The 27,701-nt window shown below is 47.1% G+C and overlaps 1 protein-coding gene across 1 annotated transcript in view; it reads right to left on the reverse strand.

Moving 5' to 3' along the window:
* LOC306931517 (inactive tyrosine-protein kinase 7-like) overlaps positions 1-27,701 on the reverse strand; it is a gene marked incomplete at its 5' end in the record, with an annotated part of 90,982 nt that overhangs the window by 32,542 nt on the left and 30,739 nt on the right. Inside the window, 4 exon segments of the mRNA XM_079512918.1 lie at positions 2,954-3,084; positions 13,145-13,292; positions 19,384-19,568; positions 21,551-21,653. Coding sequence (XP_079369044.1) covers positions 2,954-3,084; positions 13,145-13,292; positions 19,384-19,568; positions 21,551-21,653 — 567 coding nt within the window.

Below are 27,701 nucleotides of genomic sequence, written 5' to 3' on the forward strand. Positions count from 1 at the left end.
CAAAAATGGAGTTAATGTTCTTATTTGACAAAAGTAATTATTCACACATGTTCTTTCAACCCCCCCCATAAACACACATGGCAGTGTTTCAGTATATAAGTGGGAGACGTGGGCATTAAGCCAAGGCCTGAGTGGGGCGACTAAGAACACTTTGAATAAAGCCTCCGGTGTGTAAGGAGTAGGACCTTAAGATTTCTACATAACCACTAGTACACTACAGTATAGTACAATAATGTGTGTGTGTGTGTGTGTGTGTGTGTGTGTGTGTGTGTGTGTGTGTGTGTGTGTGTGTGTGTGGGGGGGTCTCACAAATGGAAGCCATTACGGCTTTATTGGCCAACGTGCCTCTGAAACAAGGTCGATGACCTTTTTATGAGTCCGAGATCCAAATCAATTAATCCCAGAAAAGTAGGCATTTTCAGCGGATGAAAGACGAGAGAAAGAAAGAGCTGGATCTTGGAAGGCAAGAGAGAGAAAAGAAAAGGCTTAGACTGTTTAAACTTGTCCCAAAAAGCACGAAATTCTACAGTGACACAGTCCCTCCCCCCTGATAATGCCCCGGGGGGATTAACTAACAGATTAAGTGAATTAAGGTATTTGAAGAGATCCCCTAGCTCAGTGGGTTAACCCGTTTAGGCCTGACGTCGACATTTAATAAAATGTCTTCAAAAATCCTGACAGTTTTCTGAAAAAGCTATGTTTCTATGTCAGTCGTTCTTCGATTTTTCAAAAATAGCAGACCTACAAGCTCGTAGCTTGTAGATCTGCTATTTTTCAATAGCTAAAGCATAACATAATGCTAACACCAAAAGGGGTTCCCGCCCAAAATGACGTTGAAATTAAAATTAAAATTAAATTAAATTCTGTATAAGTGGTGCTCAATATTTCATGTCAAGGACCCCAAAAACTATGTAATATGCCTCCCATCTGAAAATATGTTGGTCCAGGGACCTCCCCGGAAGCAAAGATTTGAGTTAAAATGTTCACTCAGTAATAATATATATAAGATTTGATGCACATTTTTACGATTTTTCAAAAATAGCAGACCTACAAGTTCATAGCGCGGCACTCGGTGCCGCGCTATGAGCTTGTAGATCTGCTATTTTTCAATAGATAAAGTATAACATAATGCTTTAAAACACCAAAAGGGGTTCCCGCCCAAAGTGGGTTAAAACGGCAGGGTACAGTTGTACCACGTTAATCCCAAGCCTTGGGGAAACGGGGGGGGGCTTCAGCAGAACGAAACAAGCTGTTTGGAGGACACCATGTACACCGAGAGCTGGAATTCCTATCCTAAGCTTATTCAAAATGTTAAAAACATGCACATACATGCATTTTCAGTTCAGATGCTCCCTCGGTTGTTAAATTGAGAGAGATGTGAACCGTGAGTTCACAAAGTAGCTTTTGTTTGTCTTTGGGAAAGAAAGGCACTCGAGTGTAGATGATACTCGTGTTTGATTTGCAGATAATTAGCTTGTTGATGCGTGTTTAACTGGATGTTTCAGCAACATATAATCATGTACAGTCAACACAACATGATGTGTATGATGCATATTATTAACGTGCATGCTTTGTGTGTGCGCGTCTGCATGCGTGTGTGCATGGTGCGTCTGCATGTGCGCGTGTGTGAGTGCGCAGAGCCACAGACCCAAGCCAAAACAATACCAACTACGAACCTTTGCTCAGTGTTAAGCTAAAACTAGAGTGTGGCACAGTTTTATTTTATTATTTTTTTACACTTTCGCTGATATAATGAAAATGTGATCATAATTTGGTAGGTAATTAGTGTTGGGCAGTAATATTACTGTAATATTACTTCACCCAGTAACGAGTAGTGTAAGCCAGGTATTACTCTGCCAAAAAGTAATATTCTACCATATTATAGCACATATTACTGTACATATTACTCAGGATTTGAATATGAAAACATTTCATTTAAAAGGTCAAGAGAGATTGCTGCTTTATTTTATAGCATTTTTGGCCGATTGGTGACTCTTAATATTATTATGCAAAACAAATGTATTCAGTTCTAAAAGAAGCTGGCTAAACATATTGTGTTGTACATCCCTTTTTTTGGGTGGAGGGGGCAAAAGTAATATGTAATATAATATGTAGAGTAATATATTACTCTTGATTCCAAGTAATAAGTAATATATTATTACTTTTGTAAGGAGTAATATGTAACAACATATTACTCTCTTGAGTAATATTGCCCAACACTGGTAGGTAATTACATCACTATTGTGTTTGTTTTCTCTGCAACATGCACACTGTGATTTGTTTGGCTAACGCGTCCAATGTCAACACAATCTATTAAATGAGCAGCTGGTCGCCACAAACAGCTGTTGAGTGAGGAAGACGGGACATAAGGAGGAAATATCTAACAGAGGAACAGGGGAGAGTGGATGAGGAGAGTGGATGAGGAGGAGGGTGAGTCAGGAACAAGGCTCACAGTCCGCTCTCTGTGGAGGTTACAGCTGGGCGGACGACGTCACAGTAAGGTGCAATGGTATTATCACAGGCCAGATCTAGCCCAAACCACACCAAGGGGTCGCCATGCAATGATGCAACTCCTCGCAACCAAACGGTTGCGAGTAGACGCATGTAGATGTAGTTGACCATTGAATTGAACCAATTCAATCACTTGGGGTCGACAAGCGCCACCAAGCGCCGACGTGCAGCAGGACATATCACACCGCCGGGACGAACGCCAAAAAACGTTTTGTTGCGTCTCTCTCGACCCATCGGTGTGCTCTTAGTAAAAGACTGAGAGGAGGTGAGGAATGAGAATAAAGACTGAGAAGGGCGGTGGAGCTGTGAGGGGCTGACATTAACCCATTACCCTCTTAAACTCAGGTCCCAGTGAGGCAAGCCATTTATCTGTCGCCAGTTCAATAACTGTGTGTGTGTGTGTGTGTGTGTGTGTGTGTGTGTGTGTGTGTGTGGTGTTCACCTGCTATGATAATGGACGCCTCCAGAGTGACATCAGGACCTCTGGGACCGCGGCCCACACACTTGTAGACCCCCGTGTTTCTGGGCTTGACCTGGGTGATGTGCAGCGTTCCGTTGGAGTACAGCACCACCCTGTGGGGAAACAGGAGAACAGACAGAGTTACAGAACCACTGACTCAAAACGCTCACAGTGAGACAAAGTTACAAATGATAGGACTAGGGGTCATCGATATGTCCACACAGGGACACATAACAGGACCAGGGGTCATCGATATGTCCACACACGGACAGATGTGTCCGTGGCAAAGACTACTTGGTCTTGTCCGTGGCAAGTTTTAGATGTTCTTTTTTACGCACCATTAATAATGTTCTTATTTTGATTACAAGACCCAATTACTAAATGTCTTATTGTCCCCGGATTTCTTTTCAGAATATGTATCAATACACTACATGTCATTGTCGACTCACAGCCATGTATCACACATGCACATCATTATACACTATTTATGGGTTAATTATGTTTTCATGCTTGTTTACATTTCATCCAGCATTGTCATTAAAACTTAACTGAATAATTGAGTCAATATTGTTGGCCAAACATCCTTGGACCAGTTTATAGGTTTGTAAATCAATCTGATCTCCAGACACTAACACTGTTTTGGCAAGGCTTTGCCGAATCAATCTGAGCTGTGAAATGCATTAAAATGAAACGACAACAATACTTTGATAAAGGATAACCACACAATGATGTTTAGACTATGGGATATAAGCCATCTCAAACAAGTTTCAAGTCTCTGCGAGTACATTTTCATTCCGTATTTGAAAGCAATCCAAAGGCTTCCTCAGAAATCAAACAAACCATATGGCATGCTTTGGAAAATGTTCTGCAGTGAACGTGAAGTCAATGGGCTAAACATGCCAGCCCACCAGCATGGTCCTTTAGTTTAACCCATTTAGGGCTGACGTCGACATTTAAAAAAAATGTCTTCAAAACCCTGACAGTTTTCTGAAAAACCTCATGTTTCTGTATCAGTGGTGCTCAATATTTCATGCCAAGGACCCCAAAAATGATATGTAATATGCCACCGACCCCCCATCTGAAAATATGTTGTTCCAGGGACCTCCACCAGAAGCAAAGATTTGAGTTAAAATGTTCACTCTGTAATAATATATATTCAAAGATTTGAGGCACATTTTCCCGATTTTTCTAAGATAGCAGACCTACAAGCTCATAGCGCGGCACTCGGTGCCGCGCTATGAGCTTGTAGATCTGCTATTTTTCAATAGCTAAATGCTTTAAAACACCAAAAAGGGGTTCCCGCCCAGAATGGGTTAGCTCATTAACAGCGTGGATGCTGCCACAGGAATTTCTCTTTTACAAAAACAGATACATTCACAGTACTGCCACATTTGGGTGATTTATAAACCATCTAGTTTTATTTTACCTATTTAGCATGAGAGATGGATAGGTTTTATGTACACATGCTCAAACTAAATACATAATAATGTTGTGGTGCCCCTTATGTGGCACCATCTTAATCACCCTGGTTCTGTAAACATAAGCCATCTGGTTTCAGGCAGACTATGAAGCCCAAATTACACTTCATAATTGCACATTGCAAATATAATATTTCTCTGATATGATATGTTTTGTATAAAGCTAATATGTTATGGTTTGTTACATGTGAACTGCCAGTCATATTACAACAAATTGTTGTAAATTGTAAGACATGCTACAAAATGATGACGCAGGCCTTCGCTGTACATAAAGCAACATCCTAAGTGGCTTGGATAGGAGAAAGACTTTTTTCAAAAAAAGTGTACAGAAGGCATTAAAATAATGTTTTTATGTGGCCACTCTGACCAGTTCATTAAGTATGCCTGGTTTTCAGGTGGGTGGTGAATTGAAGCCGCGCACACAGCTGTTGTTGTATGAATTTTGTGATGTCACGTTATTTCGATTGGGGGCCTTTGACTCAAAAGGCTTTTAGCATTCAGGAAGAAACCAAAAATACACAGGGAAGACATTTGAATATTCTAACCACCCCCTGGGGGTCTATTAGAGCAGGGGTTCTCAACCTTTTTGGCCGGGGACCCCCGAAAATGCTTTGGCAACGTATCGGGACCCCCGCCCCGCCCCCTCCCGACCCCCAATATAAATTGACTGCTACAATAACCTTAATAATAGAGACAATACACCATAAATAAATACTGAAACCATAATCATTAGGGAAGGTGTATGCATGTACTATGTGTACTATATGTAAACTCTTCATTTCCACTTTACAGCCATTCAGTTGCAAAAAGAAAAAAAAAACTTATTTTTAAAATAATTTGGGGCCCCCCCAAAATAATTTGGCGACCCCTCGAGGGGTCGCGACCCACGGGTTGAGAACCCCTGTATTAGAGTAATGTGTTAACTCCATAGACTGATAGACACATACAAAACAGAACAGCACTCCATCTTTAAGTTCATGGAGGCCGTTGCTTCCCTAAGCCCAGTGCGGTGGCTCGCTCCTGGCAGGCTGCACACTAAAGGCTGCTCCTGGCAGGCTGCTCCTGGCAGGCTGCTCCTGGCAGGCTGCACACTAAAGGCTGCTCCTGGCAGGCTGCACACTAAAGGCTGCTCCTGGCAGGCTGCACACTAAAGGCTGCTCCTGGCAGGCTGCACACTAAAGGCTGCTCCTGGCAGGCTGCACACTAAAGGCTGCTCCTGGCAGGCTGCACACTAAAGGCTGCTCCTGGCAGGCTGCACACTAAAGGCTGCTCCTGGCAGGCTGCACACTAAAGGCTGCTCCTGGCAGGCTGCACACTAAAGGCTGCTCCTGGCAGGCTGCACACTAAAGGCTGCTCCTGGCAGGCTGCACACTAAAGAAAGCACAAGTAATTAAGGTCTGGCCTTTAAGACAGGATGACAGCCTCTCCATCCACCAACAACAACTCTAGGCCCCAACACGACTGACAGGGCAACTCTAGGCCCCAACACGACTGACAGGGGAACTCTAGGCCCCAACACGACTGACAGGGCAACTCTAGGCCCCAACACGACTGACAGGGGAACTCTAGGCCCCAACACGACTGACAGGGGAACTCTAGGCCCCAACACGACTGACAGGGGAACTCTAGGCCCCAACACGACTGACAGGGGAACTCTAGGCCCCAACACGACTGACAGGGGAACTCTAGGCCCCAACACGACTGACAGGGGAACTCTAGGCCCCAACACGACTGACAGGGGAACTCTAGGCCCCAACACGACTGACAGGGGAACTCTAGGCCCCAACACGACTGACAGGGCAACTCTAGGCCCCAACACGACTGACAGGGGAACTCTAGGCCCCAACACGACTGACAGGGGAACTCTAGGCCCCAACACGACTGACAGGGGAACTCTAGGCCCCAACACGACTGACAGGGGAACTCTAGGCCCCAACACGACTGACAGGGGAACTCTAGGCCCCAACACGACTGACAGGACAACTCTAGGCCCCAACACGACTGACAGGACAACTCTAGGCCCCAACACGACTGACAGGGGAACTCTAGGCCCCAACACGACTGACAGGGGAACTCTAGGCCACAACACGACTGACAGGGGAACTCTAGGCCCCAACACGACTGACAGGGGAACTCTAGGCCACAACACGACTGACAGGACAACTCTAGGCCCCAACACGACTGACAGGACAACTCTAGGCCCCAACACGACTGACAGGGGAACTCAGCAGCCTGTCACGACCCAGAGAGGCTCATTATTTTCACGTCTGTAGTTCCTGCTATGGGCTAAATTAACCCATTTTTACCTGAGATCAGATTTTAAAAATGTCTTCTACATCCTGACAGTTTTCTGAAAAAGCTATGTTTCTATGTCAGTCGTTCTTCGATTTTTCAAAAATAGCAGACCTACAAGCTCGTAGCGCGCCACTCGGTGGCGCGCTATGAGCTTGTAGATCTGCTATTTTTCAATAGCTAAAGCATAACATAATGCTAACACCAAAAGGGGTTCCCACCCAAAATGGGTTAATATGGAGGTCAGACTCTCGAGAGGAATAAGTGAAGCTAAACTAGGCAGGAACTGCTGCTGGATGCTGCATTTTGGGAACGCCGTGTGTTTCTTAAGCAGAGCCGGCCAAAATAAAAAAGGGGATTTATGAAGGTCCCCCGTCTGGTGCTGCGATGGAAGCCCTGAGGAAAGGGGATCTTTCTGTGGTATCCCTTCTGTCTGTGTACCGCAGCGGGGGGGTAACGAGCTTTGGTAGTGTGTGTGTGTGTACGTGCGTGCGTGCGTGCAAGTGTGTGTGTGTGTGCGCGTGCGTGTGTTGTGAGTGCGTGCGTGTGTTGTGGGTGCGTGCATGCGTGCGTGTGTTGTGAGTGCGTGCGTGCGTGTGTTGTGAGTGCGTGCATGCGTGCGTGTGTTGTGAGTGCGTGCGTGTGTTGTGAGTGTGTGTGTGTGTTGTGAGTGCGTGCGTGCGTGTGTTGTGAGTGCGTGCGTGTGTGTGTTGTGAGTGCGTGCGTGCAGGTTTCCAACGCAACGATGGCTAACTGTTCTGTGGAACGTTAGTTGGCTCAGAAGCCTAAAACAACCACATGGCATAGCGATGAGTGACGTCGGTACTTTAATTAACCACAGCAAGAGTAGCTTTGACAGCTATAGGAACCTTTAAGCTTGGTTTGTTTTATCAATTTTACTGATGACATACAACTCACTGTTAGGTGTGTTGTGTTTTCCCCCTTCGCTTATAGCCAAAACAATAGACCTTTTTCACAGTAGCCATTTTGACATGAAATAGTAAAGGGTAAATACAGGCGTTACCAATGATGCCAATCAAAGTTCTGTACAATTCCATTCAGGTCAAACAGAGTCAGGGTGCTGCTATTGCATTGTGCAAATACCCGTTCATTTTCCTCATAGACTTTTCAGAAAGTATTTATTTAAAGACGTTTACGCCGCGGACAAAGCCAACTCTTGTCGTGACAAATCATGACGACAAACACAATTTTTCGAGCTGAACAAATAATTAGAAAGAAGAAGAAAACGGCAGGTTACAACACTTTTTTTGTTGTTTTTCTTCTTTGTAATTATTTGTTTGGTCCAAAATATTGTGTTTGTTGTCATGATTTGTCACGACAAGAGTTGGCTTCGTACGACGCTTATAAGGTCTTTAAATAAATACGTTTTGAAATGTCTATGGGAAAAATGCATTGGGATTCATTTCCTGGGCCTGGCGTCGTCATGAAAGGGGGCGGGACTGCGACACTCTATTGGCTCACCGGAAAGGCTCTGCTACATTAATCTGTATCCTGACTGCGTTCTCTATCATGATTGGATAAAATTAGTATCCCGGACGGTTTCAGTTTCAGTTTCAGAAAATAAATTTTATTTTCGGTTTAATAAAAAGCTGGAGAGCCATGTTACTGATCAAACACTCTACAGCAGTGGTTTTCAACCAGTGGTCCGGGGGACCACCAGTGGTCCTTGAGGGGGTTCCAGGTGGTTGCCAGCTAAATGATGGAGAGTTGATATTGATAACCAAATAGACCCTTATAGATCTTTAACTCTTTACGCTCTCAAGAGTTACATTATTGTTAAACATCTGCATTACTTAATCTACACAAGTCTACACAATTAGAGAATGTAGACCTTTTATTTATGTTGATAAATGTTTGCCAAAAGCATGGAATTGTAGACAAAATCTTATCCAATGACAACAAAATATTGTTTAGTTTTGGGTCTGAGAGGCTAAATGTCATCAGATGGTGGTTCTGAGAGGCTAAATGTCATCAGATGGTGGTTCTGAGAGGCTAAATGTCATCAGATGGTGGTTCTGAGAGGCTAAATGTCATCAGATGGTGGTTCGTGGCTCAAAAGCCGAATAAATAATGGGCCTTGAAATGAAACGGGTTGAAAACCACTGCTCTATAGCAAATTAGCAATGAGTACTATTAGTCACGATTAGTCACAGACGTTACCGCAGTGAAATTTGTTCTCCGCATTTGACCCATCTCTTGGAGCGGTGAGCCGCAGCGTGCGCCACGCTCGGGAATCATTAGTTGATTTGACCCCCAATCCAACCCATTGATGCTGAGTGCCAAGCAGGGAGGCATTGAGTCTCATTTTTACAGTCTTTGGTATGACCCCGGCCGGGGATCGAACCCCTGACCTCCCAGTTTCAGGGCGGACACTCTAACCACAAGGCCACTGTCACAATATAGAGCTTTTAAACACTTATTTTAGCCACAGAAAATCACATACCCTTCCTTTAAATGGAACTGAACTTAATTACCCTCATTGGTAACCTTTGTATTACCCCGCTATTTCATGTCAAAACGGCAGCCGTAAAGGACCATTGCAAGTGTAATTAAAGTGTCATTGTTGTAAGACACTTTTATTTTTATTATTTTTTTACCGAAGCATAAAGAAGCACACCCAAAGTTCACACATCGAGCAACGCGTCTTAGACAACATCAAAGACTGTTTTTGCTTGGCGGGTGTGTGTGAAGTGCACAGGTGCAAAGCAGAAACAATCCCCCACAGACAGCCAGACAGACAGCCGTGTTCCGTTGCCATTCCACGAGGCCAGATCAATAAACACCACACATAGCATCACATACCAGCCTCTCACCAGGGGTGGAAAGCAACTAGGAACTTTACCCAAGTATACGCTTTGAGATACTTCTTTTGGAGTATTTCCAATTTCCAGTACTTTTACTTCTAGTACACTACATCTCAGAGGCAAATATTGTACTTTTACTCCACTACATTTGAAAACTTTAGTTGTGTGTGTGTGTGTGTGTGTGTGTGTGTGTGTGTGTCAGTGGCGCAGCCAGAAATGCAATCCTAGATGGGCCTCGCTAGGGCTAGATGGGCCGACACGCGCTCGCACACACGCAAAGCGTTCCTACGTATACTAATGTCCACTGGACACCATGTATCTCTTAAACATGTGATAAAAAACAGCGAATTAAACAATGAAAACAAAAGTTGGGAAAGTCGTGATCCGCAGTCAAACCGTTAAGTAAATGTCTTTAGTTACTTTACAGCACTGCTTGTGAGTGTAGACTCTAGAGTGTAAGAATGGACGAACAGGCGGCCAATGTAGTGTGTGTGTGTGTGTGTGTGCGCAGTGCATGCGTGCGCGTGTGTGTACTGTATGTATGTGCATGCGTGTGTGTGTGTGTACCCATGTGTGCGCCGCACATTATTATCCATTCCGGCGCGGCAGCAGCGATGCTTACTCAGCATTAGTGCTGCGATGTGGGGGGTGGGTGAGGGGGGTTTCTGGGTGGGTGGGGGTCACACACAGCGCCTGTGTCTGACAAGCTCATTACACAAGCGACTGGGTATTGATGTTCACACACTCCCTTCACCTTCCCTCACTCACTGAACACAATCTCTCCCATCATATGCTGTGTAGTGTAGGAGGACCCCCCCCTGCCCCCCCTGCCCCCCTGCCCCACCACGGTGAACAGGCTTGCATTCAAGAAAGGTGAGGCTTTACACAAATGGCCTATTTTCTGGTGCTCGCATGAGGTGTTTACATGCGACGCGGTGGCAGGCTGATTGTAAGCCTAAGGGCTTTAGTTTAGTTTATTTATTTAGCACCTAGTTATAAAATAAATGAACCAAAATACTGTGCAAGGAAAGGAAGGAGCCAGCTGGCTTATTTGGAATCCTTTTCCTTAAAGGAAGAGGGCATTATTTAAACAGGTTAAAAGTTCAATAAAAATAATACAAGTTGACAAAAGGAGCAGCTGTGCAATAAGGAAATAAAAACAGAACTGCACAAAAGAAGAGAATAGACAATACAACAACAACAACAACAACAACAAAACACAAAAGAAAAGATAACCCATCAAACTAAATCATGTAGACTACAGCAAGGAAGAAATAAGATATCGCTTTAGATGTTTCTTGAATATTGGCAAGGATAATGAGGACTTAAGAGATGCATCCAGAGAATTCCACAAATCAGGGCCTCTAAATGTGATGAACGATGGCCTTGCATTGTTTTGTTTATTTTGCCAGGTGCGAAGCAGAGCAGCCTGGCCTACATTTGCACCGCACCACTACTGACGACCGCAAAGACGACTCTAAACACGACCTAGGCATGATTGGCTGCCTCCTAAGCCAATGGGAATCTGAACGGCATAAAAGCCCGTACTCTGCAGCTAATGCTATGAGCTAAGTGGAGCTATAGAGGAAAGCCATAACAAACACAGTGAGTGAACCAACAGAAGAACGTCGGAAACGAACTAAAATGGCCGCTACAAGAGCACCTGGCAGTTATTTTCTTGTTTTTTTTGGTGGTTCAACGGTACAAGAACCACACAGAGCTACAGAGTAACAGACACAGGGAGGGTGGGAGACTACATGGTGGGAGACGACCATGCAGAGCTACAGAGTAACAGACACAGGGAGGGAGGGAGACTACAGGGTGGGAGACGACCATTCAGAGCTACAGAGTAACAGACACAGGGAGGGAGGGAGACTACAGGGTGGGAGACTACAGGGTGGGAGACGACCATTCAGAGCTACAGAGTAACAGACACAGGGAGGGTGGGAGACTACAGGGTGGGAGACGACCATGCAGAGCTACAGAGTAACAGACACAGGGAGGGTGGGAGACTACAGGGTGGGAGACGACCATACCGAGCTACAGAGTAACAGACACAGGGAGGGTGGGAGACTACAGGGTGGGAGACGACCATGCAGAGCTACAGAGTAACGGCCGGGCTCCACCAGGCGCGTCAGCGTCGCGTCTCCGTCACCGTCAGGGAATGTTCCCTTTTTAATCAATGAAGGGTGGCTCCACTGCCCGCGTTGACGGAGACGCGACGCGTGCATTAAAATTGAACCGGTGCGTTTTTTGACGCGACGCAGACGCAACGCAACGCGTCCGGTGGAGCCCTGGCGTAACAGACACAGGGAGGGAGGGAGGGAGTGTGTGATGTATAGCCGCGTGGTGCAGCAGCAACAGCAGTGCTTTGGTCCAGGAATAACATTCCTCTGCGGCGCAACATTACCCCTCAAATTCATCTCAGCGGGAGCTGTGATAGCAAACACATATCGGAGAGAGAGAGAGATATAGACACAGAGAGAGAGAGAGAGAGAGAGAGAGAGAGAGAGAGAGAGAGAGAGAGAGAGAGAGAGAGAGAGAGAGAGAGAGAGAGAGATATAGACACAGAGAGAGAGAGAGAGAGATAGACACAGAGAGAGAGTTTTACCATTCGGGAGGATTAATATATGCCACACACGTACGGGAGAGAGAGAGATATGAGAAGGTGGAAGAGAAGTGAGTTGACATTTGGGAGTAAGGAAGAGAGAATGAGTTGAACAAAGTGCGTGCGTGCGTGCGTGCGTGCGTGCGTGCGTGCGTGCGTGCGTGCAGAACATGGAATGAGGGAGGGAGGTGTAGAACAGCAGGAGAAAGTGTCATACAAGAGAACAGATGATAAAGACAGAGAGAGAGAGAGAGAGAGAGAGAGAGAGAGAGAGGCTGTGGGGCAGTGGTGGAAAGTAACTGTAATTTTGAGGTATTTGTACTTTATGTGAGTATTTCCAATTTACAGTACTTTTACTTCTACTCCACTTCATCTCAGAGGCAAATATTGTACTCAACTGCAATTATTTGGCAACTTTAGATACAAGTTACCTTGCAGGTTTTGATTATTATTACAAAACATACATTAAATACATAAATACTATATACATTTTGGCCATTTGAAAATACCCGATCTACAAGCTCACTCACTGGTCAGGTGGGGGCAGAGCCATTGAAATACGACAGAGTTACGACAACTGTGTTCACTTCACGGGGCCAATCCAACGGCGGCTCTTCTAGACTTCTACATTGACTTCTATTGGCAAAGACTGACAAGTCCTGGACCAGAAGTTGGCAGAATGCACTGGACCTTACTGGATCTTAAATTCCTTTATTTTAGATAGTTTTTTTATAAACATTACAGAGACTTTAGTTGTCACTGTACAATACTTTAAAACAGTTAAATCAGTTTAAAATGCTGATATTTGCGCCGCCCTCGTTGAAAACAATGTATTTCAAACTCCAGCTTGTCACACTCCAGGGCTGCATGAACAGCGCTCGAGCACAGTTTTCTGACCTCTCGATGGCGCAACTCTCTCTCAGCTATATGGCTCTGGGTGGGGGGGGGGGGGGGGGGTGCACACACATACCGGGACTTGTTGACCAACAGCTCGTTGTCATGGTACCACTCCAGGGTGGGCGGGGGCTCCGCCGTGAACTGGCAGTGGAAGAGAGCCTCCTCGTTCCTCAGCACCACCTGGTTCTCGGGCGTGACCACCGGCCGAGGAAAACTCTTATCTGATGTGGAGGGAGAGGAGAGGAGAGCGGAGGAGAGGGAGAGGGGAGAGGGGGGGGGGGGGAGGGGAGGGTGAGGAGAGGGAGAGGGGAGGAGAGGGGAGGGGGAGGGGAGGAGAGGGAGAGGGGAGAGGGGAGGAGAGGAGAGGAGAGGAGTGGGGACTTTAGTACATTACACAGACTGTTTGATGATAAAAACTGCATTTGTGTAGGTGAGACAATAATGTGGCACCCACACAGCTACAATTAATATAGACATACAAAACAAAATAATATTAATACACACACACACACACACACACACACACAACCCCCCCCCCCCCCCCCCCCATGCAGGGCTTTATTAAAAGCTGCCAACAGCAGAGCGTGGCAGGTAGGCAGGCAACCTTTCAGGTGGCTGCAGTGGGCCTCAGTGCCTCGGGGGCCCCGTGGGGGGCCTCAGTGCCTCGGGGGCCCCGTGGGGGGGCCTCAGTGCCTCGGGGGCCCCGCAGGGGGAGGCCCTGCTAATAAGGTCAGCTAGTGAACAGAGCATTCCACCAGAAGCAGCAGGCCCAGCGGGCCAGAATCAGAGCCATCATGATCCTCTGTGCCTCCTGGATCACCACAGACCCCTCACAGCGTTTCATCTGGTGTGATAAACAAAAGTCTGCGAAATCAGGGGTTCTCTTCTTTTTTGGCTGGGGACCCCCGGAAATGCTTTGGCAATGTCTCTGCCTTGCTGTGTGAAGGAATAATATATTCAAAGATTTGCACAGATCTACAAGCTCGTAGCGTGGCACACATTACTTACTTAAACATTTGTTTTCTAATTTCTTTGAAATTCATGAACATTTTAGCTTTTTGGGGGAAAGTTTTTTTTTTTTTTTAATGTTTTGAATGTAGGAAACAAAAAAATAAAAAAGGCGCCCATAAAAATTGGTCAGCGACTCAACCTTGGGTCCCTCCCCAGTGTTAGGGGACGAGTGCTTTACACCCCTTCCCAGCTTTGACTAAAGCTGGCCCGGCCTGGCCTGACCCGGCCTGGCCTGACCCGGCCTGACCCGGCCTGGCCTGGTCTGAGCTGGAACTAAGGAAGTGGGAGGCCCTAGTGCAGGAGTATAGGTAGGTATCAGTTCAGGACTTATCACAGCTTTTAGCACATTTCTACAGCCCCACTATCAAGCTGAGGCTTATAGAGGAGAGTAGGGAGGGGGGGGGGGGGGGGGGGGGGGGGGCAGTACAATCATATATAAAAGCTGATTCGATGCAACGTAAATACCCTCTAATCTAATCCAGGTTCATGTGCGTTTCAAACCCATTTTGACCTGAGATCAGATTAAAAAAATGTCTGTTTGAAAATGACAGTTTTCTGAAAAAGCCATGTTTATATGTCAGTGGTTCTTCGATTTTTCAAAAATAGCAGACCTACAAGCTCGTATGAGCTTGTAGATCTGCTATTTTTAAATAGCTAAAGCATAACATAATGCTAACAACAAAAGGGGTTCCCGCCAAAAATGGGTTAACAGTTTGGCAGCCCGACGCAGTGGGATGTGTTACACTAGCGGGTCAATGGAGTAAAAAAAAACAAAAACAAGAATGACTCGGTCATAACTGACAGGTACAACGAGCTCTTGTAGCGCCCCCATTTCGTTCGTTTCCGACTGAGCTTTCCTCTGGCTCCAGTTAGCTCAAAACATTAGCTTCTGTTGCCACTCCCTCTGCGTTGCGGCGTTCAGAGTATGGGCTTTTATGCCATTCAGACTATGGGTTTTATGGGTAAGTCTCCATATTGGCTTAGAGGCAGCCAATCATGAAAAAAAGACTCATTACGGTCGTCTTTACAGTCGTCGGTAGTGGTGCGCGCAGATGTAGTCCAGGGCGCTTTACAAGCAAAAAAGAAAGAATGGAACAGAGCAGAGCGCACCTGGCCCCTAGCCTGGCTAATAAGCCAGACCGAATCAGCCTGCCGGCGGATTACGGTCTGGAGAGGCTCAATTGTACGCCCATTTCCTACACCAGAGAACTGGTGTGGCCAATCGGGACACGGTATGCAATATGGGCGGGCTTTGGTACAGTGACGTTCAATGCTTGAGACCTTTGACTGACAGTAGCTCTGACCAATTGCGTCAAAGAGAAAATGTTTGAACCCGCCCCCCGGGAAACAAGATCCATACACAGCATCTCCAGACTCAAATACCACACGACGATTTGAGTCTGGCTTATTAGCCAGGCTACACCTGGCCCACCCAGACGGAAGACGTATGGTCCTTTATCAAGGACCTGTGACCATCCATTTAGAAGCTGTCAGCCATTCCTTAAGGTGAAGCCCTATAGAGGCGCAAAGGGTGGAACTGGAAACTAGAAACTCAATAATTATCCTTTCTCTTTCTTCCTCCACCCAGGTGTGAATCTCGTGTGCGCGCGCGTGTGTGTGTGTGTGTGTGTGTGTGTGTGTGTGTGTGTGTGTGTGTGTGTTGCAGGTGGCTAATTAGAGTGGCAAGGGGCATCAGATTTCCCTCACAGATGTGCTGCCGTACCTATCGTACTCCCCTCTGACTTGAGCATAAAGCGAGCACGCACACGTGCACACGCACGGAAGAAAATAAAACGGCCCAGAGACATAAAAAAAATGCAAATAAGCCACAGCACACCCATTTGTGTAAACACATGTTTTGTGACGTCTGCGTTAGTGGCGTAAGTATACAGTCCATACAATATCACACTCTCTGCTAGTATCATCATTCTCTCTCTCTCTCTCTCTCTCTCTCTCTCTCTTAACCCATGTTGGGCAGGAACCCCTTTTGGTGTTAGCATTACGTTATGCTTTAGCTATTGAAAAATAGCAGATCTACAAGCTCGTAGCGCGCCACCGAGTGGCGCGCTACGAGCTTGTAGGTCTGCTATTTTTGAAAAATCGAAGAACGACTGACATAGAAACATAGCTTTTTCAGAAAGCTGTCAGGTCTGTAGGTCAAAATGGGATAAACCATTAAGACCTGGAACATTTGCGTTTAACCATTATTTTATACTTTAGCTGTTGAAAAATAGCAGATCTACAAGCTCGGAGCGCTGTCTGCTATTTTTGAAAATTCGTGAAAATGTGTGGCGCAAATCTTTGAATATATATTCTTTCACCGCGAATGTTTTTAACTCAAATATCCTTCGTCCTTGACTCTGGGGTGGGGGGGCCTTGACTCTGGGGGGGGGTCCTTGACTCTGGGGTGGTCCTTGACTCTTTGGAATAACATATTTTCAGATGAGGGTCTCCCCCCCCCCCGCCACACACACACACACACACACACACACACACACACACACTCAAACAAGCAATCTAAAAACAATCATAGCAAGGCGTGGATAAAGTGGGAAATATTTATACAGACAGAGTGGGAGAAAATCAAATATGCGGCAGCGGTTTGATCTGCATTGATTTATTCATTTTCAACGAGGATGCTGCAGGCGCCGACCGCCGCAGTTCCTCTGAAGCCTGGGGAGTGTTTGAAAGCATCAACGTGGGATGTGAGACACTCAGCAGGGAAGGATTCCAGTCTGTGTGTGGGATGCGTTGGGATGTTTAACACATTTAGAGCCCACGCAAAACTGCCCAAAATCACTTTCACCTAGAAAATCCATTCACATTTTTTATAATTCAGCTGACTGTGGAGACACATGCTGGAACTTTTTACTTTGAAATGTTTTATAGTTTCTGAGTTATTTAATTTAAACGCCAAATGCATTCTCAATGGCGAAAACACAAACTTTGGCACCACGTGTTAAAAAAAAAAAAAAAAAAGTGTTTTGATTTTTCTGATTTTTTTTAATAATATATATAAAAAAAAAATATATATATATATATATATTATTTTTTTTGAAAGACGTCCACAGACGTCTTGGGCTATGCACGTGCGGTAATACCCAGGACGTCCACAGACGTTTTGGGCACAAAATGTGTTAACACTCGGGGAAGGATTCCAGTCTGTGTGTGGGATGCGTTGGGATGTTTAACACTCAGGGAAGGATTCCAGTCTGTGTGTGGGATGCGTTGGGATGTTTAACACTCAGGGAAGGATTCCAGTCTGTGTGTGGGATGGATGCGTTGGGATGTTTAACACTCAGGGAAGGATTCCAGTCTGTGTGTGGGATGGATGCGTTGGGATGTTTAACACTCAGGGAAGGATTCCAGTCTGTGTGTGGGATGGATGCGTTGGGATGTTTAACACTCAGGGAAGGATTCCAGTCTGTGTGTGGGATGGATGCATTGGGATGTTTAACACTCAGGGAAGGATTCCAGTCTCTGTGTGGGATGCGTTGGGATGTTTAACACTCAGGGAAGGATTCCAGTCTGTGTGTGGGATGGATGCGTTGGGATGTTTAACACTCAGGGAAGGATTCCAGTCTCTGTGTGGGATGCGTTGGGATGTTTAACACTCAGGGAAGGGTTCCAGTCTGTGTGTGGGATGGATGCGTTGGGATGTTTAACACTCAGGGAAGGATTCCAGTCTGTGTGTGGGATGCGTTGGGATGTTTAACACTCAGGGAAGGATTCCAGTCTCTGTGTGGGATGGATGTGTTGGGATGTTTAACACTCAGGGAAGGATTCCAGTCTGTGTGTGGGATGCGTTGGGATGTTTAACACTCAGGGAAGGATTCCAGTCTGTGTGTGGGATGGATGCGTTGGGATGTTTAACACTCAGGGAAGGATTCCAGTCTGTGTGTGGGATGGATGCATTGGGATGTTTAACACTCAGGGAAGGATTCCAGTCTGTGTGTGGGATGGATGCGTTGGGATGTTTAACACTCAGGGAAGGATTCCAGTCTGTGTGTGGGATGCGTTGGGATGTTTAACACTCAGGGAAGGATTCCAGTCTGTGTGTGGGATGGATGCATTGGGATGTTTAACACTCAGGGAAGGGTTCCAGTCTGTGTGTGGGATGGATGCGTTGGGATGTTTAACACTCAGGGAAGGATTCCAGTCTGTGTGTGGGATGGATGCATTGGGATGTTTAACACTCAGGGAAGGATTCCAGTCTGTGTGTGGGATGGATGCGTTGGGATGTTTAACACTCAGGGAAGGATTCCAGTCTGTGTGTGGGATGCGTTGGGATGTTTAACACTCAGGGAAGGGTTCCAGTCTGTGTGTGGGATGGATGCGTTGGGATGTTTAACACTCAGGGAAGGGTTCCAGTCTGTGTGTGGGATGGATGCGTTGGGATGTTTAACACTCGGGGAAGGATTCCAGTCTGTGTGTGGGATGGGATGCGTTGGGATGTTTAACACATTTTGACCTGCGATCAGATTCTAAAAATGTCTTCTACATCCTGACAGTTTTCTGAAAAACCTATGTTTCTATGTCAGTCGTTCTTCGATTTTTCAAAAATAGCAGACTTACAAGCTCGTAGCGCGCCACTCGGTGGCGCGCTCTGAGCTTCCAGTCTGTGTGTGGGATGGGATGCGTTGGGATGTTTAACACTCAGGGGAGGATTCCAGTCTGTGTGTGGGATGCGTTGCAGACTGCAGAGGCCTGATCACGCAGTCCCAGAAGGGCGTGAAGCAGGCGTACACCTAAATAAAGTGGTTTTCAACCAGTCCCACCCAGCTAAATGACAGAGAGTTGGTAACCAAATGGACCATTATTAGATCTGTAACTCTTGAGAGCGTAAAATTAAACCAAATGGACCCATACGGGTCCATTTGGTTTCATTTTACACACTCTCAAGAGAAGACTTGTGGAAAAAAATTATTAACAGACAACAACAAAATATTTTGTCTAGTGACTTTTTGAGGGGCGCTAGCCCGTCCTATGCCCAGTGTTGTGTGTGCGTGTGTACCCCATAGCGATGAGCTGATTGGCTGAGCACGGAATTAAGGACAAAAAGTGAGGACAGAAATTTGAGGACGCCAATTGTGATTGGCTGTAATGTGATGTATGATGAATAGCGCCCCTCGCTTCATATGCATGTGATTTTTTTTAAACTAAATCCCGCCCAACTGAACACTGTACAAAACACACACACACACACACATGTGCATAAGCACACACACACAAGGCACAGGCCGACTTGCAGAAAGGCAGGTTATCCTCATGCATGCATTGCATCACGACGGACGCACCCACCTATGATGTTGAGGGTGAAGTTGCCGTTGCTGCAGACGTGGCCCGCGGCGTTCTTGGCACAGCAGTAGTAGACGCCGTTGTCGTCGGGACTGGCGCTCCGGAAGCTCAGGGTTCTCTCCTTGTTGTTGATCTGGTGGCTCTTCTCCGACAGCTTGGTCCCGTCCTTAAACCACTGGCACGTCGGCCTGCCGAGGGAGGGGGAGAGAGAGAGAGAGAGAGAGAGAGAGAGAGAGGGAGAGGGAGAGAGAGAGAGAGAGGTTGTTATAGTTAACTAAAACTAACAAAAAATATGACCCGTCTGAAGTCAGTGGTGCTGTACTGGTACTGTACCGCCCTCCTCACTGGCCTGTGTGTGTGTGTGTGTGTGTGTGTGTGTGTGTGTGTGTGTGTGTGTGTGTGTGTGTCGCTGCTCAACAGAGCCATCGAGCGGTATTGACGTGGTACTTCCGTGCTCATACACACACAGACAGACATACACACAAAGTCACGTAATAGGAGTGGCTCTAGCACCACTCAAAAACTAACTGAAACTGTGTGTTTACAAAACTAACTAATACTAACTGAAATGATAGCAAATTGTCCTTAGTTTTCGTTTTTGCCAATTTATTTTGTTTTCGTTTTTGCCAATAAACTATTATTCCTCCTCCCATCCAAAGGGAGGAGGTTGAGAGGAGGATGGGAGGAGGTTGAGAGGAGGATGGGGGGAGGTTGAGAGGAGGATGGGGGGAGGTTGAGAGGAGGATGGGAGGAGGTTGAGAGGAGGATGGGAGGAGGTTGAGAGGAGGATGGGAGGAGGTTGAGAGGAGGATGGGGGGAGGTTGAGAGGAGGATGGGAGGAGGTTGAGAGGAGGATGGGGGGAGGTTGAGAGGAGGATGGGGGGAGGTTGAGAGGAGGATGGGAGGAGGTTGAGAGGAGGATGGGGGGAGGTTGAGAGGAGGATGGGGGGAGGTTGAGAGGAGGATGGGAGGAGGTTGAGAGGAGGATGGGAGGAGGTTGAGAGGAGGATGGGGGGAGGTTGAGAGGAGGATGGGGGGAGGTTGAGAGGAGGATGGGAGGAGGTTGAGAGGAGGATGGGGGGAGGTTGAGAGGAGGATGGGGGGAGGTTGAGAGGAGGATGGGAGGAGGTTGAGAGGAGGATGGGGGGAGGTTGAGAGGAGGATGGGGGGAGGTTGAGAGGAGGATGGGAGGAGGTTGAGAGGAGGATGGGAGGAGGTTGAGAGGAGGATGGGGGGAGGTTGAGAGGAGGATGGGAGGAGGTTGAGAGGAGGATGGGAGGAGGTTGAGAGGAGGATGGGGGGAGGTTGAGAGGAGGATGGGGGGAGGTTGAGAGGAGGATGGGAGGAGGTTGAGAGGAGGATGGGAGGAGGTTGAGAGGAGGATGGGGGGAGGTTGAGAGGAGGATGGGAGGAGGTTGAGAGGAGGATGGGAGGAGGTTGAGAGGAGGATGGGAGGAGGTTGAGAGGAGGATGGGAGGAGGTTGAGAGGAGGATGGGAGGAGGTTGAGGGGCGACGAAGCAACCAGGAAATGAAGGATTAGGTGATCAGGTGAAAAGAAACCCCAAAAAAACAATGTGATGACAAGACGGATGACCCCGAGAGAGAGAGAGAGAGAGAGAGAGAAAAGAGAGAGGGGAAGACATGAGGGTTAAGGTGGAGGAGGGGGGGGGGGGGGGGGGGCAAAGAAAGGCCAACATGGGAAACGGTACAGTTTGTCAGCCGTACAGTGATTCTTACGAGCGATCTTTAATCACTTGCACTCTGAACTTTAGGTGACGGCAGGGAGGGAGGGAGCGAGGGAGGGAGGGAGGGGGGAGGAAGGGAGGGAGGGAGTGAGGGAGGAAGTCAAGGACTGTCTAAAGAGGATGAGACGCGAAGACTGTACGGGCGACCCCATGTTGCTCCATGGTGCTCCATGGAAGGAAAGAAACATGCGCAGTTGAGACGAGGAAGTTGTACATGCCCAAATTTGTGCATGTACAACTTCCTGGTCTCAACTGCGCATGTTTCTTTCCTTCCATGGAGCAACATGGCGTCGCCCGTACGGTCTTCGCGTCTCGTCCTCTTTAGACAGTCCTTGGAGGAAGTGAGGGAGTGAGGGAGGGAGGGAGGGAGGAAGGGAGGGGGGGAGGGAGGAAGGGAGGGAGGGAGCTAAGGTGGCTCACTCACCGCGGGTGTCCGTCAATGTGGCAACGCAGCGTGACGGGCGCAGAACTCTCGATGTCCTGCTCCGAGGCGGGCTCCTTCAGGGTCACTCCCCCGCTCTCCAGCCCTGTTAGAGAGAGGGGACACAAGTACAGAGAGACAGAGAGAATTTAGTCGGATGAGCAATGAGAGGAGAAATGCGGTGGAAGAGAAACCAGGGATGGACAGGAAGCGAGAGAGAGGGAAATGGAGTTAAGTGGTATTCCTGTCCTGTGTCCTTGCGGGACAACACGGTACTGTCTGTGGGGCTAGCGGTGCTGACGCTAATGGACGCAGCAGACTAACACAGGCCCTTCACTATGACGGGCAGCCCCGTGACTCCCCTTCCGTTACGGACACAAGACAAAAAGAAATGCTTGCGTCTCTGTGTCGAGCTGCCTCCCTCCATCATGCCACTGCACACAGAACACAGACAGTGCCCTTTTTAACCCATTTTGACCCGAGATCAGATTCTAAAAATGTCTTCTACATCCTGACAGTTTTCTGAAAAAGCTGTTTCTATGTCAGTCGTTCTTCGATTTTTCAAAAATAGCAGACCTACAAGCTCGTAGCGCGCCACTCGGTGGCGCGCTATGAGCTTGTAGATCTGCTATTTTTCAATAGCTAAAGCACAACATAATGCTAACACCAAAAGGGGTTCCCGCTCAAAATGAGTTAACCATGTCTTTTATGGACACACACACAGTACATTTACTCCATTTCTCCGTTAAAAAGAAAGTCCCACTACTCTGGATCAGGTCAAAGAGGAGCTCATAAAACCGAGAGAGAGAGAGGAGGAAAGGAAGTGAGGAAACGATGGGAGCGAGCTGCTCTCTCCATTAAGGGATTCGTCTCGGTCTGTTGGGGCATATTATCAACCGCTAGGGGAGGTCGTTCCAAAACAAAAAAATATATATATAAAGCACAGTAGCAAATCAGTAGCTACGAAGTTGGACATTTGAAACAAAAAGTGAGAGCGATGATACGTGAAGATTTACTGGTGTCTTAAAATCTCAGTCTCGAGTGAAACCAACCGGTATTGTGGCAATACTTTCTCTCTTAACTTCTATGGCCCAAACTAGTCTGCCTGTCCCCTTGAGAGAGAAAGCAGCAGTCAGAGATTTCTAAGTTAATGGCATTATTCATAATTCTCCAAAGTTTATATTTTGTTTTGTTTTGTGCTGGCACTGTAGTGTAACACCCCTGGAGCAGTTTGGGGTTATGTTTCACTGCCTTGCTTAACACGAGGCCCGCCAGGAACATAGGAATATTAACACGTAGAATCTTGTAGCCTGCCACAAACGGAAAAGCCGTTTTAACAGCGATGTATTCATTAATGCATGTTTTAATACGATCGTATCGAAATCTACCGTCCGTTAGCTTTGTTATGCTTCTGACCCAATGGGCGCGGCCATTTTGAAAATGCGCGCGCATCCACTTACATTGCCGGCTCTGTTTTCAGACGGCTTTATCTCACAGAAGCGACATTGCAGGGGTCGCTTTGTCCCAGACAAGCGTTTTCAACGGCCTGTAGCAGGCGCTGTGATACTCGCGGTCCACTTTTTCCACCACCGACCGAGAGAACAAGCACCAGCTTCGTCAACACACACGGAATGGTTTCATAGTAAAATGCGATTACGGATATTTGGCTCTTCAAAGTAAGTGTCACGCGCGATAAAACCCTGGCAGGACGCGACGGAGGGATTAAATAATGGTAGCGGTAAATGGGTTTTAAAAGCTCCACTGTGGTGGTTTCTTGCCATCTCACTGTAGGAATACAGTGTACTGTACACCCTCACATTGTGTACAGCAGTGGTTCCCTAAGTGGGGTCCGGGGACCCCCACCCCAGGGGCCCTTGAGGCAGTTCTCCAGCTAAATGATAGTTTGGAACCAAATGGACCCTTATGGGTCTGTAACTCTGAGACCATCCATTTGTACACTTGATTTTAAAATATATATTGGGGTCTCAGAGATAGAAATGCCATTAAATGGGGGGTCCATAGCGTAGACTAAGAATGTCAAACTGGGGGTCCTTGAAATTAAACTGGAATGAGAATCACTGCTAGAGCCGTAAAAATCTTCTCTTATGGGGGGTCCCTGGCATAAATCTTCAAATGGGGGTCCGTGGGCTAATTAGTGTCAATTTGGGGGTCCTTGACATGAAAAGGTTTGGGAACCACTGCTGTACCGGTCCTCTTGAACCATGATCATCATGTCCTTTCAGCTTCTTCTTGAACCATGATCATCATGTCCTTTCAGCTTCTTCTTGAACCATGATCATCATGTCCTTTCAGCTTCTTCTTGAACCATGATCATCATGTCCTTTCAGCTTCTTCTTGAACCATGATCATCATGTCCTTTCAGCTTCTCAAAACAGCAACCATGCACCAGAAGTATCTTAACCGACAAATCCATAGTTTAGTTAGGGCTCACAGGTGTAAGGATCAATTCAACGTTATTCCAACCAGTTCCTTTCCCCCTCCATCAGGTGCCCCGGCTGGCCAGTGTGGGAGGCAGTTTTAGAGAGCAGGATTTCTGATTGCCATGACTCAACTAACACTGCAGCTAATATTCTCAAGACAACGCTTGTAATTACCACATTACACCAATGATATATTATTAACCAAGCGATCAGGTAAGGCACGTTACGACTTCATTCATTCCTTCGGGGCCAATTTCAAAGTGGCCTATGAGACATCTTGCAGTTGCTAGGGAACCTCAACCATCTGCTGTGTTGTGTTGAGTAAACAGCTAGTGTATGCTTACTCAGAACGAGCATGTAGGATAATCGTCATCCATATAATGACAGAGGTTGTCAGTCATATCCATGTCTGTGTGTGTGTGTACATAATGATATGAGTAGGGTGGGTGGGCATGCATGCTTTCTGTGTCGTGAGTGGGGTGTGTATAGTACTTGCTTGCGTTGTGTGGATTGGGGCACGAGTCGGACGAGGATCGTGTGTGTAAAAAACCTGAGGTCTGTGTTGAGAGGATGAGAAAACCCCTCATGACGAATGATGTTCCTATGGACGAACAGTGGAGTTGTGTGTGTGTGTGTGTCGTCTAATATGCATTCACCAGAGACAATAGGGGAAGGAGAGAGAGAGACACACACACACACACACAAGGGGGAAGGGCGCATCACCACTGTAAGGTCAGAGGGGGCGCTATAGAAAAAGACCTGTCACAATGGATTTACAGCAGCACCTATAGCAATACTACGATGCACCCTGAGGGATCATGGGAGACGCGGTTTCTACAGAAACGGGGGCCTCCTTCGCGCGCGCACACGCACACACCTTCAATCTACGTACACACACACAGTCACACACACACACACAGTCACAGTCACAGTCACAGTCACACACACACACACACCCTCATTAGCCAGCTCCTAACAGAGATGCTCTACAAATATATTGTCTGTCTGTCTGTCTGTCTGTCTGTCTGTCTGTCTGTCTGTGTGTGTGTATATAGCAGGAACCCTCATTATCAGGCTCTTAACAGAGATGCTCTACAACTACAACTATATCGGTGTGTGTGCGTGCGCATCAGGTGGAACAGCAGACTATGCTGATTAGGTGTGTGTGTGTCAGTGTGTTTGCCAGCTGCAGGCAGCTGCTCCAGACAGAGCCTTAGTGAGGAGTAGGAGGAGGAGGAGGTGGTATGGGGGGGGTGGAGGGGGGACACCATTAGAAGTGCAGTGACCCGGGGCTCAGTCACACAGACAGGGCTGTTATTAGTGCTCTGCTGAGACGGAGGAAGGAATGAGGGGTAGCTGCTTTAAGAGAAAAGGAAACGGTGAGTCACTTAGGAAGAGAAGGGAAGAGAGCGCATGGCGGGATGGGGGGCGTCTCCACACACATACACACACACACACACACACACACACCTACCTTACGGTCACAACCCAGGTCAAATTAATTGCTTTTGGAGGGGGGGGGGGGGGGGGGGGGGGGGGCGGGGGTACCACATTTCAGAATATTTGATTTAATCAATCTTAGTCTTAGCCTTCTTCATTCATGGAATAAAGCTAAATAAGACTGTAATGATGTAATGATGATGTTTAAGGGCCGACAAGCTGAAGAAATCATGACATTTCTGAGACCATTCACGCTTCTGGAAGATGTTTCTAAACTTGTACGTTATTGCTAGTTTGATCACTTCAAATACTCTTTCATCTTAAAATAACTAATAGCCAATCTACAAGCTCACAGATCAGTTTGTATATCTGCTATTTTCGGTGCGCAGCACACTTTCCCAGAAGACACTCTGGCTTCTCTGGAATCCAAATGACTGAAATCAGTCGTGGCGACTGAGAAGTGAGAACTTTAATCCATGGGTTCCCAAAGTGGGGTCCGGGGACCCCCAGGGACCCTTATGGGTCTGTAACTCTGAGAGTGTACAAATGGAACCAAATGGACCCTTATGGGTCTGTAACTCTGAGAGTGTACAAATGGAACCAAATGGACCCTTATGGGTCTGTAACTCTGAGAGTGTACAAATGGAACCAAATGGACCCTTATGGGTCTGTAACTCTGAGAGTGTACAAATGGAACCAAATGGACCCTTATGGGTCTGTAACTCTGAGAGTGTACAAATGGAACCAAATGGACCCTTATGGGTCTGTAACTCTGAGAGTGTACAAATGGAACCAAATGGACCCTTATGGGTCTGTAACTCTGAGAGTGTACAAATGGAACTAAATGGACCCTTATGGGTCTGTAACTCTGAGAGTGTACAAATGGAACCAAATGGACCCTTATGGGTCTGTAACTCTGAGAGTGTACAAATTGAACCAAATGGACCCTTATGGGTCTGTAACTCTGAGAGTGTACAAATGGAACCAAATGGACCCTTATGGGTCTGTAACTCTGAGAGTGTACAAATGGAACCAAATGGACCCGTTAACAGTGGTTTTACAATATAAATTGGGGTACCAGAGATAGAAATTCCATTAAATCGGGGGTCAGTAGCATAATGCGTGTGAAACTGGGGGGGGTTCATGAAATTAATATGTTTCGGAATCACTGCTAGAGCCGTAAAAATCCTCCCTTATCGGGGTCACTGGCATATGTTTTCAAATGGGGGGACCGTGGCCTAATAAATGTTGATTTGGGGGTCCTTGGCATGAAAAAGTTGAATCCATGCAAGTTGGACCAGTGCCCATGTGGTACGGTCCGTCGGTCATTACGATTTCTAGGGCCACTCGGACGCGCACCCACCATTGTGACAAGTTGCCTGCATTTTGTGATGGTGACAAATTCTTTGCCTCGTTCTCAGACCGGCAAAACTCATGTTATGCAAGCCATTAGTGGCGTATAGTATACTTTCCTATAATCCCTGTAGAATGAATAATGTGTGACTCAAGCGTTACAGCAGCAGCACAGGGAGCAAACCTGGGACCCAAAGCCATAATTATGTTGTAATTATTACATTATTATGTAATTATTATGTTGGGAGGCAGAACAGGACATCCTATATCAACACTGACTCGATAACAGATTCATTGAGAGGATAAAACCATGGCAGCGGTGCGGGCCAGTCATTCTCACTGTGCCAAAAGGAGGTCTGTCTGTGCGAGTGTGTGCGTGTGTGTGTGTGTGTGTGCGTGCGTGCGTGCGTGCGTGCGTGGGTGGGTGTGTGTGGGTGTGTGTGTGTGTGTGCGCGTGCGTGCGTGTCAGTGTATGCAATGCATGAGTGTGTGTGTGTGTGTGTGTGTGTGTGTGTGTGTGTGTGTGTGTGTGTGTGTGTGTGTGTGTGTGTGTGTGTGTGTGTGTGCGTGCGTGCGTGCATGCGTGGGTGGGTGTATATGCAATGCATGAGTGTGTGCTGCCCTCTTTGTTCCGCTCGCTGAGCTGATTTGGTGCCACGGTGGTGTTGGGTTTCTGAGATGGAGACAGAGAGGATAGCTGGTGGTCCGTAGGGGGAGAGGAGGGATTTGGGGTGATTGACGGCACCATACGGGGGGAGTGCGGAAAAAAACCCAACAAAAAACCATAGGGTGGTGGGTGGTGGTAGTGGGGGTGAACTCACACGTACCGCATGGTGTCTAGAGGAAGCCCGTGTTCTTTGGTGTGGACCTTGTGTTTTGCCAGTGGAACGGGAACCAACGTCCACAGTGCTGAGGAGGTG

The sequence above is a fragment of the Electrona antarctica genome, assembly GCF_951216825.1.
Source record: "Electrona antarctica genome assembly, chromosome: 10".
NCBI lineage: Eukaryota > Metazoa > Chordata > Actinopteri > Myctophiformes > Myctophidae > Electrona > Electrona antarctica.